At 33.9% G+C, this 14,796-nt stretch overlaps 2 protein-coding genes across 7 annotated transcripts; both read right to left on the bottom strand.

Moving 5' to 3' along the window:
* Positions 1–682: 682 nt before the first annotated feature.
* On the bottom strand, positions 683–3,103 carry LOC116108936 (UBP1-associated protein 2A-like). Its single transcript, XM_031395174.1, has 2 exons — positions 2,787–3,103; positions 683–2,244 (listed from the first exon to the last, which is right to left on the bottom strand). Exons 1-2 carry the CDS (start codon positions 2,930–2,932, stop codon positions 924–926), a joined length of 1,467 nt encoding a protein of 488 aa, XP_031251034.1. The 5' UTR covers positions 2,933–3,103; the 3' UTR covers positions 683–923.
* A 703-nt stretch (positions 3,104–3,806) lies between these two features.
* Positions 3,807–13,431, bottom strand: LOC116109968 (carboxypeptidase SOL1). 6 transcript variants are annotated; one of them, XM_031396212.1, is made up of 16 exons: positions 13,246–13,431; positions 13,091–13,139; positions 12,756–12,857; positions 12,227–12,257; positions 12,077–12,133; positions 11,349–11,444; positions 10,783–10,905; positions 10,559–10,663; positions 10,139–10,185; positions 7,811–7,936; positions 7,523–7,625; positions 7,175–7,237; positions 6,237–6,320; positions 5,464–5,527; positions 4,281–4,551; positions 3,807–4,027 (listed from the first exon to the last, which is right to left on the bottom strand). In XM_031396212.1, the coding sequence occupies exons 1-16, from the start codon at positions 13,316–13,318 to the stop codon at positions 3,994–3,996; spliced, it is 1,428 nt and encodes a 475-aa protein (XP_031252072.1). In that variant the 5' UTR covers positions 13,319–13,431; the 3' UTR covers positions 3,807–3,993. The 6 variants fall into 6 exon arrangements, with proteins under 6 accessions (XP_031252072.1, XP_031252078.1, XP_031252086.1 ...); XM_031396218.1 differs by having other exon boundaries at positions 3,807–4,024; XM_031396226.1 differs by having other exon boundaries at positions 12,756–12,851.
* Between the last annotated feature and the right edge of the window lie 1,365 nt (positions 13,432–14,796).

Here is a 14,796-nt window from a genome sequence, read left to right as displayed (position 1 = left end):
TATGCTTGGATTAATTTATAATCATTTTATCAAAGCAAACCATAAAATATTTGATTCATGTGTCTCACAAATTACTCAAGAATAGGGATCTTCTACACTATTAACTACTTAAAATCGTTTAAATGCTATTTATCAATTAATATATATTCAGAAGATCCAGCTGGTACAACTTTGCTCAAAATTGAAAGCGTCGACCAAGCACCAGATTACTCATAAAATTGCTGCATTTGAACTAATAGGCTTCACATTAAAGTCTAGTAATCTTTGATCTTATTCTCTAGAACATGATCACTCAAAGCAACTCATCTACAAGCAAACTCTCCAAATATATGATCAAACTTCTCTTCAGTGATGTTAGAAAGAAGAAAATTCCTTCCATCGTGAATTCATACATAAACTATTAAAGAATTCTGGCAAAATGGAAGGCCTCCTAGACCAAATTTTCTCGTATGAGAGAAGAATCGGAGACAGGAAGGCGTCAACAAATTACCTTTCCATAAAAAACAGTGTGGCAAGATCTTAGAATTTCTTTATCTTCAATTCTGCCTCACTTCAATGAAAGCTAGTTGCTGGTGCAACAGATGCTATCATCAAGCAAAGGAATGAACACAAAATGGGGAAATCATTCCAGTTATCAACAGCTTATTTTCTCAACTGCACACAGTAGGAAAAACACAGATACTTGTACTTTTGAGAAAATTAAAGCTAAATTCAATAGAAGTAATAAAAAGTTATCAGTTTAAAAGGTAGTGTACACATGGTAGTCAGAACATTACATCCACCTAAAATCCAGGTTTAAGTAAAACAGGAGCAATTTGCAAAGACCCCCAAAACCAAAGAGGCAACATACTATTCTGACTCTTTGATCAAAATCACAGTCCTACACATTACAGACCCTTACAGGCCAGAGTTTGAACTGTTACCTAGCGCCCGACAAAAGGTGCATTTCCAGTTTGAGACCTAGCTGCCGCAGTTCCGATTGCAGATGCCGAAGGCTGACCCACTTGGGAATTCTGAAAAGCTCCCAATCCCTGGAAAGTAGCCTGAGAACCATAACCACCCATCATACTTGGATTCATACCATTAATACCCTGTTGCACACCAAACCCTGGATTCAATCCCATCGTTGCAGCTGCATTCCCAACATTATTCAAGGGCTGCGTAACCCCACCAGCAAATGCGCCTGCTCCAACACCCAAAACAGGGTTCAAAACCCCCAAAGCAGCCGGATTCTGCCCCAACAAAACAGCACCAGGATTGAACCCCACTGTTAAACCTGGCATTATCGCCGCATTAACACCTGTAGCCACAGGTGTCGGACCTGATGAAGCATTATTATTATTCTTAGCACTGCGGCCTTCAACGGCAATAGAGCACAACAACTTAGCACCATCAAAAATTTTCACTGGTTCCTCCAAAGCCTTCTTTATTCCCTCCAATGTCTTGTACACAATTATAGCAAAACCTCTAAACTTCCCTGTCATTTTATCAAACCCCAATGGCCCATCCTCAATCTCCCCAAATTTCGTGAAAAACGCACTGAGCTTCTCCGGGCTAATCTGTGGTCCCACATTCGCCACATACAACTTCCGAGCACTCACCTCAGAACCCGGCTGGTTTTGATTCTGAACAGGTCCGGTGGACGCCAGCTGGCAGGCGGCCATTCGGTTTCCTATCTTCTTTTGCGGCTCTTTCAAGGCCTTACGCGCGGCGGCTCGTGTCTTGAAAAGGACAAAGCCGTAGCCTTTAGAACGGCCGGTGGTTTTATCTGTGACGACATTGCATTCCTCGATTGGGCCGAAGAGTTTGAGAGCAGCCATTAGAGTTTCGTTAGTGGCATCCCAGCCAAGGCCGTGGACGAAGATCTTGCGGTGGACAGGGTCCGAGTCGGCGGAGGAGATGATTTCGGCGGTAATTGAAGGGTTAGATTGAGTGGCTTCTTTGAGAATCGCGATAAGCTGGTCCTTGCTGAAGGGTTCTAAAAGTTTCTTTACGTTCTCCAGCTTCGAGTGCTCATCATCATCATCATCTTCTTCTTCTTCTTCGTCGTCATCGTCGTCTTCTTCTCCTTCTGATTCTTCTTCCTCTGATGATGACGACGACGACGATGATGGTGATTCCTTCTGTTCTTCTACTTCATCAGCTTCTTCTGACTCTGATTCTTCGTCGGAAGATGAGGATGATTTTAGGGTTTTGGGTTCATGGTTCGGCTCTTCTTCTTGTGACTTTCGCTTTTTTGCCATTAATTAAACGGGAGAATTCAAACAAGCCCAGAAGCAAAAGAGAGTTGATTTTGAGATACAAAACAAACCCTAAAAAGTTTCAGAGAGATTAATTTGCACTTGCAGGGCTGCTCCAAGTTAAAAGCAAAACGTAGATAGTTTAAACGTTTAAATGTAGATTACTCGTGTACCCTTATCCTCAAACCGATACGGGGTGGATTTATTTGAACTCAAAGTTAGCCTAACTAGCTTAATTTAATTAATTATTTTGATCGTTCCTCTGTTATAAAATATGGTATTAATAATAATGCATTATATATTGTTGTTATGAGTACGTGACAAAGATACTAGAAAGAAAGAGAACTTAATTCTGAAAATAATCAACACAAATTAGTTGGTTGATAATTAATGTATAATTGAAAATGAAGAAGAATTTGTTGATAAATTATGTGACATAATTATACAATCAACTTTCTAAATGAATATCAATTTATCACATCTAAGCATATTCTATTATTGGCTGCATGAAGCTATTTTAAAAATTATGATAATTTCCTGTTNGACGACGACGACGATGATGGTGATTCCTTCTGTTCTTCTACTTCATCGGCTTCTTCTGACTCTGATTCTTCGTCGGAAGATGAGGATGATTTTAGGGTTTTGGGTTCATGGTTCGGCTCTTCTTCTTGTGACTTTCGCTTTTTTGCCATTAATTAAACGGGAGAATTCAAACAAGCCCAGAAGCAAAAGAGAGTTGATTTTGAGATACAAAACAAACCCTAAAAAGTTTCAGAGAGATTAATTTGCACTTGCAGGGCTGCTCCAAGTTAAAAGCAAAACGTAGATAGTTTAAACGTTTAAATGTAGATTACTCGTGTACCCTTATCCTCAAACCGATACGGGGTGGATTTATTTGAACTCAAAGTTAGCCTAACTAGCTTAATTTAATTAATTATTTTGATCGTTCCTCTGTTATAAAATATGGTATTAATAATAATGCATTATATATTGTTGTTATGAGTACGTGACAAAGATACTAGAAAGAAAGAGAACTTAATTCTGAAAATAATCAACACAAATTAGTTGGTTGATAATTAATGTATAACTGAAAATGAAGAAGAATTTGTTGATAAATTATGTGACATAATTATACAATCAACTTTCTAAATGAATATCAAATTATCACATCTAAGCATATTCTATTATTGGCTGCATGAAGCTATTTTAAAAATTATGATAATTTCCTATTTATTTTATAAAAAAGTTTTTTTATTTTTCAAAAGCAGCAAATTTTAATCAGTGCAAGATGGTTGAAAAGATAAAAACAAAAACAAAAACAAAAATTGTAGCTAAATAAAGGGAATTCATAATTTTAGATTTTTACTTTTCAAAAGTTTTAATAATACTAAATGAATTAAATGTTAAAAGAGTATAACTGATTAAATAATATTATACTTACAACTGAGTTGTATAACATACAAATAGATAAAAAAACATAAAATAGAGTAATCATTTTACATAAATTTTATAAAATTTTTGTCTATTTATATACTTGATTGTATAATTCGATTGTAAATATAACATTATTCAAAATTACACCTCTATTGAAGATAGTTTAAGCTTTTCTTAAGCCTTCTTACCCTGAAAGAGCGGGAAAACATTGCATCTTTAAACCGATAACAATCTTTCAACTAACCTAGTAAGGCACGGGCAAATCTTTCTCAAAAGCACATGTAGAGCTTGAGCTTCTCCACAAGTTTTTATCAGTTTTCTACAAACCAATGCTCATCTCCGGTAGACCTCTACTACATATTCGATAAATAACGTGTAAGATTTTTATTGGGAAAAAGAAAAAAATTTAAACACGTGTATCACACTCATGCCGAACACGAATTGCTAATCGATAGCATTTTCTCATACTGTATGAAGAATTCATCATAAATTCGGCATCTACAACAGAGAAACCTAGCAGACGAAGAACAAAAATGTGTATATATTTCTTTCAATGGTACAAAATATACAAGAAGGTTTCATAGAAACCTTCATATCATAACTGACCTTTTCGAAGACTGTCTAGGCTTTCCGAGGGTGAATATGGTTCTCCTCTTTAATAAAAAGCAGAGGAAAGCTATTATTACCAAAACAAAACAAATTTCCATGTGATACCCCCAAACAAGCTTGGTTGTTACGCCACCGCTGCAGTCGCAAATGCTTCGTAGTAAATTCCCCTCGAGTGTTTCTTCTGGATCAAGAATAAAATCTAGTGTCGTTGCTTCTTCCAACCAGATGATGGTTGACTTCGATCTGTACCCTGGCACAGAGGCTATAACTGCAGCAAAATGTTTGAGTTCATATCAGAATTACATTTCGGAACCAGATAGCAATTCTTAACAGAATAGAAGAATTGCAAGTTCATATAAGACAAGAAAAAAGTTCAGGTAGAAATTCGTCTTCCTATATGGTGGATGAGATGCAAGAAGGAAAAAAAACTGTTGACAGTTTTTGGTCCTTTTACAATTGCAGAGATTCCACTTATCCCAACTACAACCTAAAAAAAAATAAAGAAATTCCAAAATGGTAAATACATTCCAAAAATTTTCAATCAGACAACCACTAGAATCAGCATTCTCCAAAACTACTGAAACCCCATAAAAACATTTTTGAAAAGAATAAGATAAAATGTACCGTCACCAACATAACAAATTGTTGATACACCGCAATCCTGAAAATTTCAGTACTAGGAAGAAGAGACTCTGCTCAAATCTATGCAATCCATAAAAAAAGTACTAACTTTTTTTAAATCTATTTGAGTATATTTTCAGTGAAGATAAACATCAAAATCATATAACAATTTTAGAAAAGAATGATAAGTATAGTTCATAAAATGTAGCAGGCTAAATGCTGAAACAAAGGAAATTTTGTCCTGCAAACTGGGTAGGAATTTAGAGCATGTTGAAAAACGTTTACTAAAGCATCTAGTGAGGGTTAGTATCAAATTTATATGTTCATGTTATCACGAGAATTGACATATCATACGCCCACTTTTCAGTGATAGATTGTTCATTTAGGGAAGAGAAGTTCAAAACAACATTTCTCAATGGTGTTAGCCTTCATCAACACCTCTTTCATTACACTGTAACCTTCTGCTTTGGTCATTTTTAGTTGAGTTCAAGTGTCCCAAGTTCTCAAAATCCATCTGCAAAAAGAAACTTTAATTGATGCTATTAACTAATATCAGTACCTTCATATTTCTTGCCTGGTGCAAGCAGTCGATAGTAATCAGCAAATGCTCGACCAGCTTTAACCTGTTAAGCATAACTCAGTATGTATCAGAGCTCCATGTTATGCCAAAAAAAAAAAAGTTCAAATAACAGTTTATATGACAATAGCTTACCCTAGAACTAATCAACCAAGAAGAACAATAAAAGAAACAAAATGATGATGAACAGATTCAGTGAAAATCTAGACATTAAAATGCTTTACAAATCCAACTCTGAAAGAGGGGGAAAAAGGGCAGAAAGAAACATGCTTGGCGAAGTTTCTGCTGTCCTGTGTGTGAGTGAAATTTTGTTACTGTATAATGAAAAGAATGCAGCACAGTAAAACCCCTCCTACTCCTGTGTTTAAGAAGAAAATTTCAACAAACAAAAAATCATTCTAAAAATCTACAAAGTTCATAAAAGATTGAGACGTCATTTTATTCAAATTTGATATAAATACATGTCAATCACATTCTACCGGTATATTATTTGGAAACGCTAACATTGTACAAATCATTTTATGCGACGTTGGATCAATGTAGGATTCTATGACCTCTAATTTAGACCATTCAATTACATTGCTAATATAAATGACCAAGAGAAACCATTTTGTTAGCATTTACACTCTCTTTTGCTATCAAACAAAAATATACAACCTGCAAGTCACCAAATACAGAATTGATGAGTGCACAAATCTTACAAAATTGACCTCATATATATATTGATGCATGCATTTATATGGTTATGAATATACCGTGTAATTTATTCCCTTGATTGTGATTGAGCCAGGTATTGGCCTTCCGCTGTCTGATGAAAATATCCTTCCATGAACTCCATTCTAAACATGCAAGAGCCATATAGTTTATATCATTACATTCATTTAGATGTCAAAACTTTTATATGTCATATTGTAGAAATAAGAGATTACTGTTATTCATATATCCCATAGAATGCATGCCAGAGCAATACTTTAAGACAAAAAAAAAAAAAATGTACAGTTTACAACATTCTCTTACACAAAGTAAGCTGATTCCACCCTAATAATTTGTTATTGAAGAATCTAGAATATAATTACAAGAATGAAATGAAAGACAGGTAATAAAGCTCAATTTATATTATTCTTTTTTTTTTCTTTCTTTTTTCATTTGAAGTTTTGAACAAGAAACAAGTATTCACCAAAAATAGAATAACAAACAAAGTGGACCAATAGTCCAGTGTTTGAGCTGAAGTACCGTTATTGATCCCTCACGTATCAGCTTAAGCTTTTGGATAGAGAAGTTATTTAACATGATATCATAGCTAAGTTGACCGAGTAATCTTTTGTTCGAATCCACTACATTGCAAAATTAAGTAATAATAAGTTGCATTTCTGTTGTATTTGTATTGTATTTGAAATTGCACTTGAGTTAGAATCATGAGCAAATTGTGCCTTGAACATGAAGGAACATGTTAGAGCATAGATCATATAACTGGAACTTTACATAGTAGCTTGAACTTCAGCATTTGCAGACTACTTAACATCCACCAGAAGGAAAAATAAAATCATAAAATAGGAAAATATCATCTAAAATAGATTCCAATTTTCATAGACAAAAATAATGGAAGATCCTTGAATTTATCTGAAAAGCAAGCACCTTCATCAGACAATTGTATGTGAGAAACAAGATAATTACAAAAGTAAACTTTGCCTACCTTTACAACACTTGCAACAAGATTAAGCATGCTAATTTTGTTGTATTCCCAAATAGTTGGAAGCTGCATGCAGAGTAGAAAATGGGTCAAATGACTAAATGACTCCATGAAAAGCAATGCGAAAGAATAGTCACCCATGCCAACACTCATCCTTACATATTTATGTATTATAAACAGTGAACAGGTTAGAAACATGAGCCAGTTCATGAAACACAAAACCAAAAATAGCCAGCCTATTTCTATGAATTCCAAATGATCTATTGACACTACTCACACCACAGTGCATATCTTTATCCAAGTCAAAGTTTATCAACACCAAGTAAAAGATTATTAAAACAGATATATAACCTCATTAGCATTAGGCCATTTGTCGTCACTTATCTCCAAGGTCAATTCAAGACAGCCACCATGTATGTAATTCCAATCTTGCATGCCACCATATATTGGATACCTGCAGCAGGTTTTGGTTGAATCAATTGCTTGACTTTTAAATTAAAAAAGTTTTTAAAATATATATTACGAGTTGGAAAGTCAATTTGCTGAAAGAATGATGAGGAAGTAAGTCTTAAATAAAATTCATGTGAAACCAGGTTTTTAATATAATCAAAACTAAAAGTAATTTTAACAGTGTCATACCAAAATGCGCCATTTATAATCCCTTGGTGAAATTCTTTGCTCAATGACATGTTATGGTGAGAGTGACTATATGAGCTTGCCAAGAACTTGAATGTTTCATCATCAGGACATCCATAATAATTTCTCCTGAAATTGATCCACATTAAACAACAAAACTAATGAAAAGTAGTTTGCCATCTCAAGAATATTTAAACTTTTCATATAGCAAAGAGATGCAAGTAGGGACTTTTTTTTCACTATATCAACACTCTAAAAATTGAGAACAACATATGGATTCCATTAATTTTTTGAACATAGAAAAGTATCCAAGGAACCAAAATCCCTTAGTATTTCAGATATGAGATTCCTAGATAATTGAAATCCTGTAGCAATTCATAGAAGATTATACTCTATGGACAAAAATAGTAAGTTACCACAAACCAGAAAAATCTTCCAAATGTAATAAGTAACAAAAAGATGGAAACCAATGACTCGGAAACACAACCTAGTGGCATAACTAAGCTACTAAAGAACTATCAGAAAATGAAGTTCAATAACCAAATCAAACATATAAAACCAGTTAATTATAATAACAGCATGAGTATGACTAAGCAAGGGCTGAGCAATGGTAATCTAACCTAAAGGGATAAACAAGCTCATGAGTTTTTATAACAGACAAAAGAGTAAAAACAACTTGCATCGGTGAACAGGAAACCAAAGACAGTAAGGTACTAAGGTAGGGTTGTTACAAGTCAAGTGATTGATCTTGAAAAGTAGGATAATCACCTTTGATCCTGAGTGCCATCCCATGGATAATTTGCAACAAGTGCACCCTGTGAGCAATAAAAGACAATATCAAGGATTCTTATCTCCACATCTTATGCAAGTCTTCTTTAACCAAGCTTAAATCTTCAATCTAATTCTCATTGAATACCCTATGAATATATATGTATATATATACACCCACACGCACACGCACGAGTCTCTTCTCAAGACATCCTTATTTCAAGCAAAGACATTATAGTGTACTCCTTTTTGCAAGGCTTTTCATCTACATGTAAGCACTCCACTTTTACAAAGGTTTTCAATAAGCAATCTCTAAGCTATTAGTAGGCACTAGGAAATTAATATTGCTCAAGAAACAAGTGATACACCATGGTTGCCTTGCACTAATTTTATAGACTAAATTAGAGAAACAAGTCTTACCCCATGCAAAGTGGCTGATGCCGTGAAATGTATCTCCCTCAACCAATTCATTATTGCCCTTGTTTCAGGTTGTCGTGCATTCTCATCATTGTTCATAGGAAAGAACTGTAACATTATATTAGTCAATGTCTCTCTATAATTAAACTAAAAGGAGTAAACAGAACAAAATATAGCAGCTTCTTTTCACCATTAGAAGTAAGACTATAAAAAGTTTCAAAAAGCACCTGGTCTGGAAAATCTCGATTTAGATCAATATTATTAGCATTACCACGCCTCTTGAGTGCAAACCCGTCAGGGTTCAATGACGGAAGTATATGAAGGTGCACATTTTCTACAATCAATTTAGCCTGTAGAGACCAAGAAACATTTCACAATAAGCTAGCATTTTGGCAGTATTAAAACTAGAAGTCCATAAAACAATCTAGGCTGCAGAGACCAATGAATATTCCAGCAAAAGTTAGCATTTTCACACTAAAAGAAAAAATAAAAAATAGAAGCCAAACAATCACTAATAACAGTTAACTGCCAATAATTAGTAGCTATGAACTACTCTAGAACATTTTGAAAACACAACATAAAAGCATTCAAAAAGGGCAGTAAGTTGCAGACAAGCGACACAGAAACTAAGAATATTACTGAGAAAAATAACACATTTAAAGCAACAATTAAGACGCCAACAGCAGAAAAGAAATAATGAATAGATAAATAACATGAATAAACTTGCCATGTCAGGGAAGGAAAAAGAATAAACTTATAAAACTTATGTCTAGTAAAAGAAATAAAGAAATACCAAGGGATCCTTCATATGGTTGTCACATATCCAGTTTGCAAGAAGTAGTGTAATTTCACGACCAACAGGTTCATCTCCATGGACATTCCCAATGAACTGCAATATCCAACATGTCAGCATCAAGCATCCCAAAACCCAAATCAGATTTCTCAAAGACAGTTTCCAGAAGTATACAATCATGACCATAAAGCTGCAAGGTAGATATGTTTACCAAGAAGAGAGGAAAGAANGTTTTTATAACAGACAAAAGAGTAAAAACAACTTGCATCGGTGAACAGGAAACCAAAGACAGTAAGGTACTAAGGTAGGGTTGTTACAAGTCAAGTGTTGATCTTGAAAAGTAGGATAATCACCTTTGATCCTGAGTGCCATCCCACGGATAATTTGCAACAAGTGCACCCTGTGAGAAATAAAAGACAATATCAAGGATTCTTATCTCCACATCTTATGCAAGTCTTCTTTAACCAAGATTAAATCTTCAATCTAATTCTCATTGAATACCCTATTAATATATATGTATATATATACACCCACACGCACACGCACGAGTCTCTTCTCAAGACATCCTTATTTCAAGCAAAGACATTATAGTGTACTCCTTTTTGCAAGGCTTTTCATCTACATGTAAGCACTCCACTCTCACAAAGGTTTTCAATAAGCAATCTCTAAGCTATTAGTAGGCACTAGGAAATTAATATTGCTCAAGAAACAAGTGATACACCATGGTTGCCTTGCACTAATTTTATAGACTAAATTAGAGAAACAAGTATTACCCCATGCAAAGTGGCTGATGCCGTGAAATGTATCTCCCTCAACCAATTCATTATTGCCCTTGTTTCAGGTTGTCGTGCATTCTCATCATTGTTCATAGGAAAGAACTGTAACATTATATTAGTCAATGTCTCTCTATAATTAAACTAAAAGGAGTAAACAGAACAAAATATAGCAGCTTCTTTTCACCATTAGAAGTAAGACTATAAAAAGTTTCAAAAAGCACCTGGTCTGGAAAATCTCGATTTAGATCAATATTATTAGCATTACCACGCCTCTTGAGTGCAAACCCGTCAGGGTTCAATGACGGAAGTATATGAAGGTGCACATTTTCTACAATCAATTTAGCCTGTAGAGACCAAGAAACATTTCACAATAAGCTAGCATTTTGGCAGTATTAAAACTAGAAGTCCATAAAACAATCTAGGCTGCAGAGACCAATGAATATTCCAGCAAAAGTTAGCATTTTCACACTAAAAGAAAAAATAAAAAATAGAAGCCAAACAATCACTAATAACAGTTAACTGCCAATAATTAGTAGCTATGAACTACTCTAGAACATTTTGAAAACACAACATAAAAGCATTCAAAAAGGGCAGTAAGTTGCAGACAAGCGACACAGAAACTAAGAATATTACTGAGAAAAATAACACATTTAAAGCAACAATTAAGACGCCAACAGCAGAAAAGAAATAATGAATAGATAAATAACATGAATAAACTTGCCATGTCAGGGAAGGAAAAAGAATAAACTTATAAAACTTATGTCTGGTAAAAGAAATAAAGAAATACCAAGGGATCCTTCATATGGTTGTCACATATCCAGTTTGCAAGAAGTAGTGTAATTTCACGACCAACAGGTTCATCTCCATGGACATTCCCAATGAACTGCAATATCCAACATATCAGCATCAAGCATCCTAAAACCCAAATCAGATTTCTCAAAGACAGTTTCCAGAAGTATACAATCATGACCATAAAGCTGCAAGGTAGATATGTTTACCAAGAAGAGAGGAAAGAAAAAAAAATTGTCGTCCTCCAAACTGGATGATTAGAATAGATCCATATTTTCTCCAATGATTTTTTTTTTTTTTTTCCAATGGGAAACTAATCTCCATTGACATGTTATAAATTCAAAAACAGCTCAAACTGCAAACTGCAAATTTGTAAAGCATTGACAAAATGGAAATTCTCAAGGAAGGACAGAACAAGAATCAGCCAATAAGATTTGTTGCAAGCATTCAAGCAATCAAAAACTATGTGTTTTATCAATTTTTTCAACTTCTTTTTTTTTGGATGTTTCCCCATGACTGTTGAGTTAAACAGAACAACTGTACCATTTCTTGTCCTAATAAAGCTCTTGTCCAGCTCAAATAGAGTAAATTTACAAAAATGATTGAATCATGAGCTTGAATTTTTTTGTTAAATAACCAATAACCTTAAGTGTTTGAAATCAAATGATAGCATTCACAAATTTAGTCCTGCGAGCAAGTGTTCTATGCAAGTGATAGGTTATTCACCTTGAATGCAGGTTCAGGCTCTTCCACACCAGGCTTGTCTGAAATCTCCATCACCCACTACAACACATACATAACCAGACACACCTACTTAGAATTTTTTTTTTTTTGCATCAAATAGCAACTCTAAAACAAAAAGAGAGCTAGTATTACCAGTGGAAATCCATTCACACTCTTCCCAATACTGATCATCCAATCCAAAACCCCCTCAAAGAGAGAAACATGAACAAATTAGTATAAATCACTACAGCAAGCTTTGGAACATCATATTTACAACTAAATAATCCAACAATCAAATTAAACCAGAAACAGAGAAAAGCTACATTAGCATAATGCAAAATCCTGATAACATTACTGGAATAACATGGTTTTGTATCTTTAAATGTCACAACTATAACAGTAAACATTAGAATTGCGAGAACTTGTAAAAAGGATATATGATAACTTGTAATATGAAACGTCGTACCAGTAACATTCAAGAATAAATGACAGCAAATATTAGCATAAACCATTCTAGCAAATGTAATAGGATTTTGCATTCCAGTAACATGATATGACTGATAACAAAATATATTGTTACAAGTTGACATTCATAAGGTCATTACACACTAAAAATGTGAAATCAATAACAAAATTAGGAATTAATCATCAATCTTAAAAATAAAATAAAATAAAAAATTACCTGTAAATCCTAGAAATGTTACTACATCTACGCCCAAACTCCTTCACAGCTTGCTCCAGATCATAATTACTCATATAACCTTTAGCCTTATCAACACTGTTACTAACAATTCAATCAACCAAAAAATAAACACATAATATTCAAAATACAAGCTTAAAAAAAAAAAAAAAAAAGTGCTTTCTACAAAAACACTTAAAAGTGAATTCCAAAAAAAAAAAAAAACACTTAAAAAGTGATTTTACAAGAACACTTAAAAGTGATTTTTACTAAAATAACTTAAAAAGTGCTTTCCGAAAAAGCAACTATCAACTTCAACAATAACAGCAAGAGCACACCTATTTTGCGAGTGATTCTCCTCGAGTAAAAGCCGTGTTGTAGCTGAACCTGAAAAATCAGAAATCAATCAAAGATCATTCGTTAGATTATAAAATCAAATTCGAAGCAAATAAATTCAACGATGTGAATGTTCAGATCAAATGAAGAACAAAACCTGAAAGACCGCCTCTAGCGAGAACGGAGGAGAAAGTGAGAGAAATAAAGAGAAGAAACAAACTACACTTCATTATATGATACAAAATTAAATTAAATTAGATTATAATTTTGAAGGTTTGAGTTTGAGCTTGAGCTTCAGTTTTGTGTGTGTTAGTCTCTGTATTCTTTTTTATATTTTACTCTTTCAAGTTGAACGTTGAACAAACAGAGCGAGGCTGCGAGAGAGGAAGACGAGAAGCTATCGCACATGGAATCGCACGTGACGTGACTTGGATTGGATGTGAATTTGGGCTAATACATGGCCCATTTGAAGGAAATAGTATGGGTTTGGGCTAAGTTGAAAAAAAACTATCTCTATGGGCTTTTTAAAAAAAAAAAAACAACCCACCTCCCAAATTATTGTTATAACATAGCAACATTATCAAGTCAAAATTATAGAAATAACAAATCTAAATCACTTTGCACACTTAGTCTTGCCAAAATTTTTATGGCATTATCGTAATTTTTAATTCTCTCATAAGTCGTAACATTATCAAGTGGATATTAACTATAATCAAACAAAAGATAAATATATTTTATTGACACTATTATGAAATAATAAGTATCACATTGGATATTTCTACTCCTTAATAATTAATCATAAAAAAAAATTGATGAAATCAACCAATCATATCAATCTTTTATAAAGTTATTTTGTAACTTCAATGGTAGATGCTTGCACATTCCCAAATCCCATCTCATTCTTCACCTAATGATGCAGAGATTGAAACTTTAATTTGGTAAGATTGGGATAAAGATATTATAAAGAATCGTCATAAAGTTACTTTGATAATTATGCTTTGAACTCAAAATCGACACATTAACAATTGGAATTTGGATTGGACCCCCAAATTGAATCAATATGTCACAAATAATTTAATCAACAAATAGCCACAATTAATGATATTATCGTACTAATTATAAATTATTTCCCTGTTTGCTATACTATTTTGGATTATTATTCTGATATCCTATTTAGATTAAAAAATATGATATATGTTTATATACTTATTGGGTCAATCCAATATGAAAATTAATCTAACTCAAATAAGATTTTTTATCTAAAAATGAAAAGAGGGTGTAACTTGTTTTAGATTATTCAACTCTATTCAACTAAAAATATTTTTCTTTCTCTCATTCTCAATTTTCTCTTTCCAATCTAAAAATTAATCCACCCAAGACCACCGCCGTCACCTGACGTGGTGAGAACAGCGCACGACCAATCAAATCTGGCTGGTCGTGCGCTAATCTGACCGTTGAAGACTACCAAATGTTGGCCGTCAACGATAGCATATTTCTAGATGTAGATCTGGCCGGAAATGGCCATATCAATGCACGATTGGTCAGATCCAATCGGTCATGGGCCGTTTCGATGATTGTCAACCGCCGTTCGACGATGGTGGGCTGCAGTCGACCGCTCTCTTTGGTAGTTGGGGTGTTTTAGTTAATTTTTAAACTTTTATTGTGAGGATGTTTAGCTAAATTATTAAATATAAGGGATTAAAAAATA

Source organism: Pistacia vera, unplaced genomic scaffold (genome assembly GCF_008641045.1).
Source record: "Pistacia vera cultivar Batoury unplaced genomic scaffold, PisVer_v2 Contig118, whole genome shotgun sequence".
NCBI lineage: Eukaryota > Viridiplantae > Streptophyta > Magnoliopsida > Sapindales > Anacardiaceae > Pistacia > Pistacia vera.
This window is presented reverse-complemented; position numbering and strand designations above follow the sequence as displayed.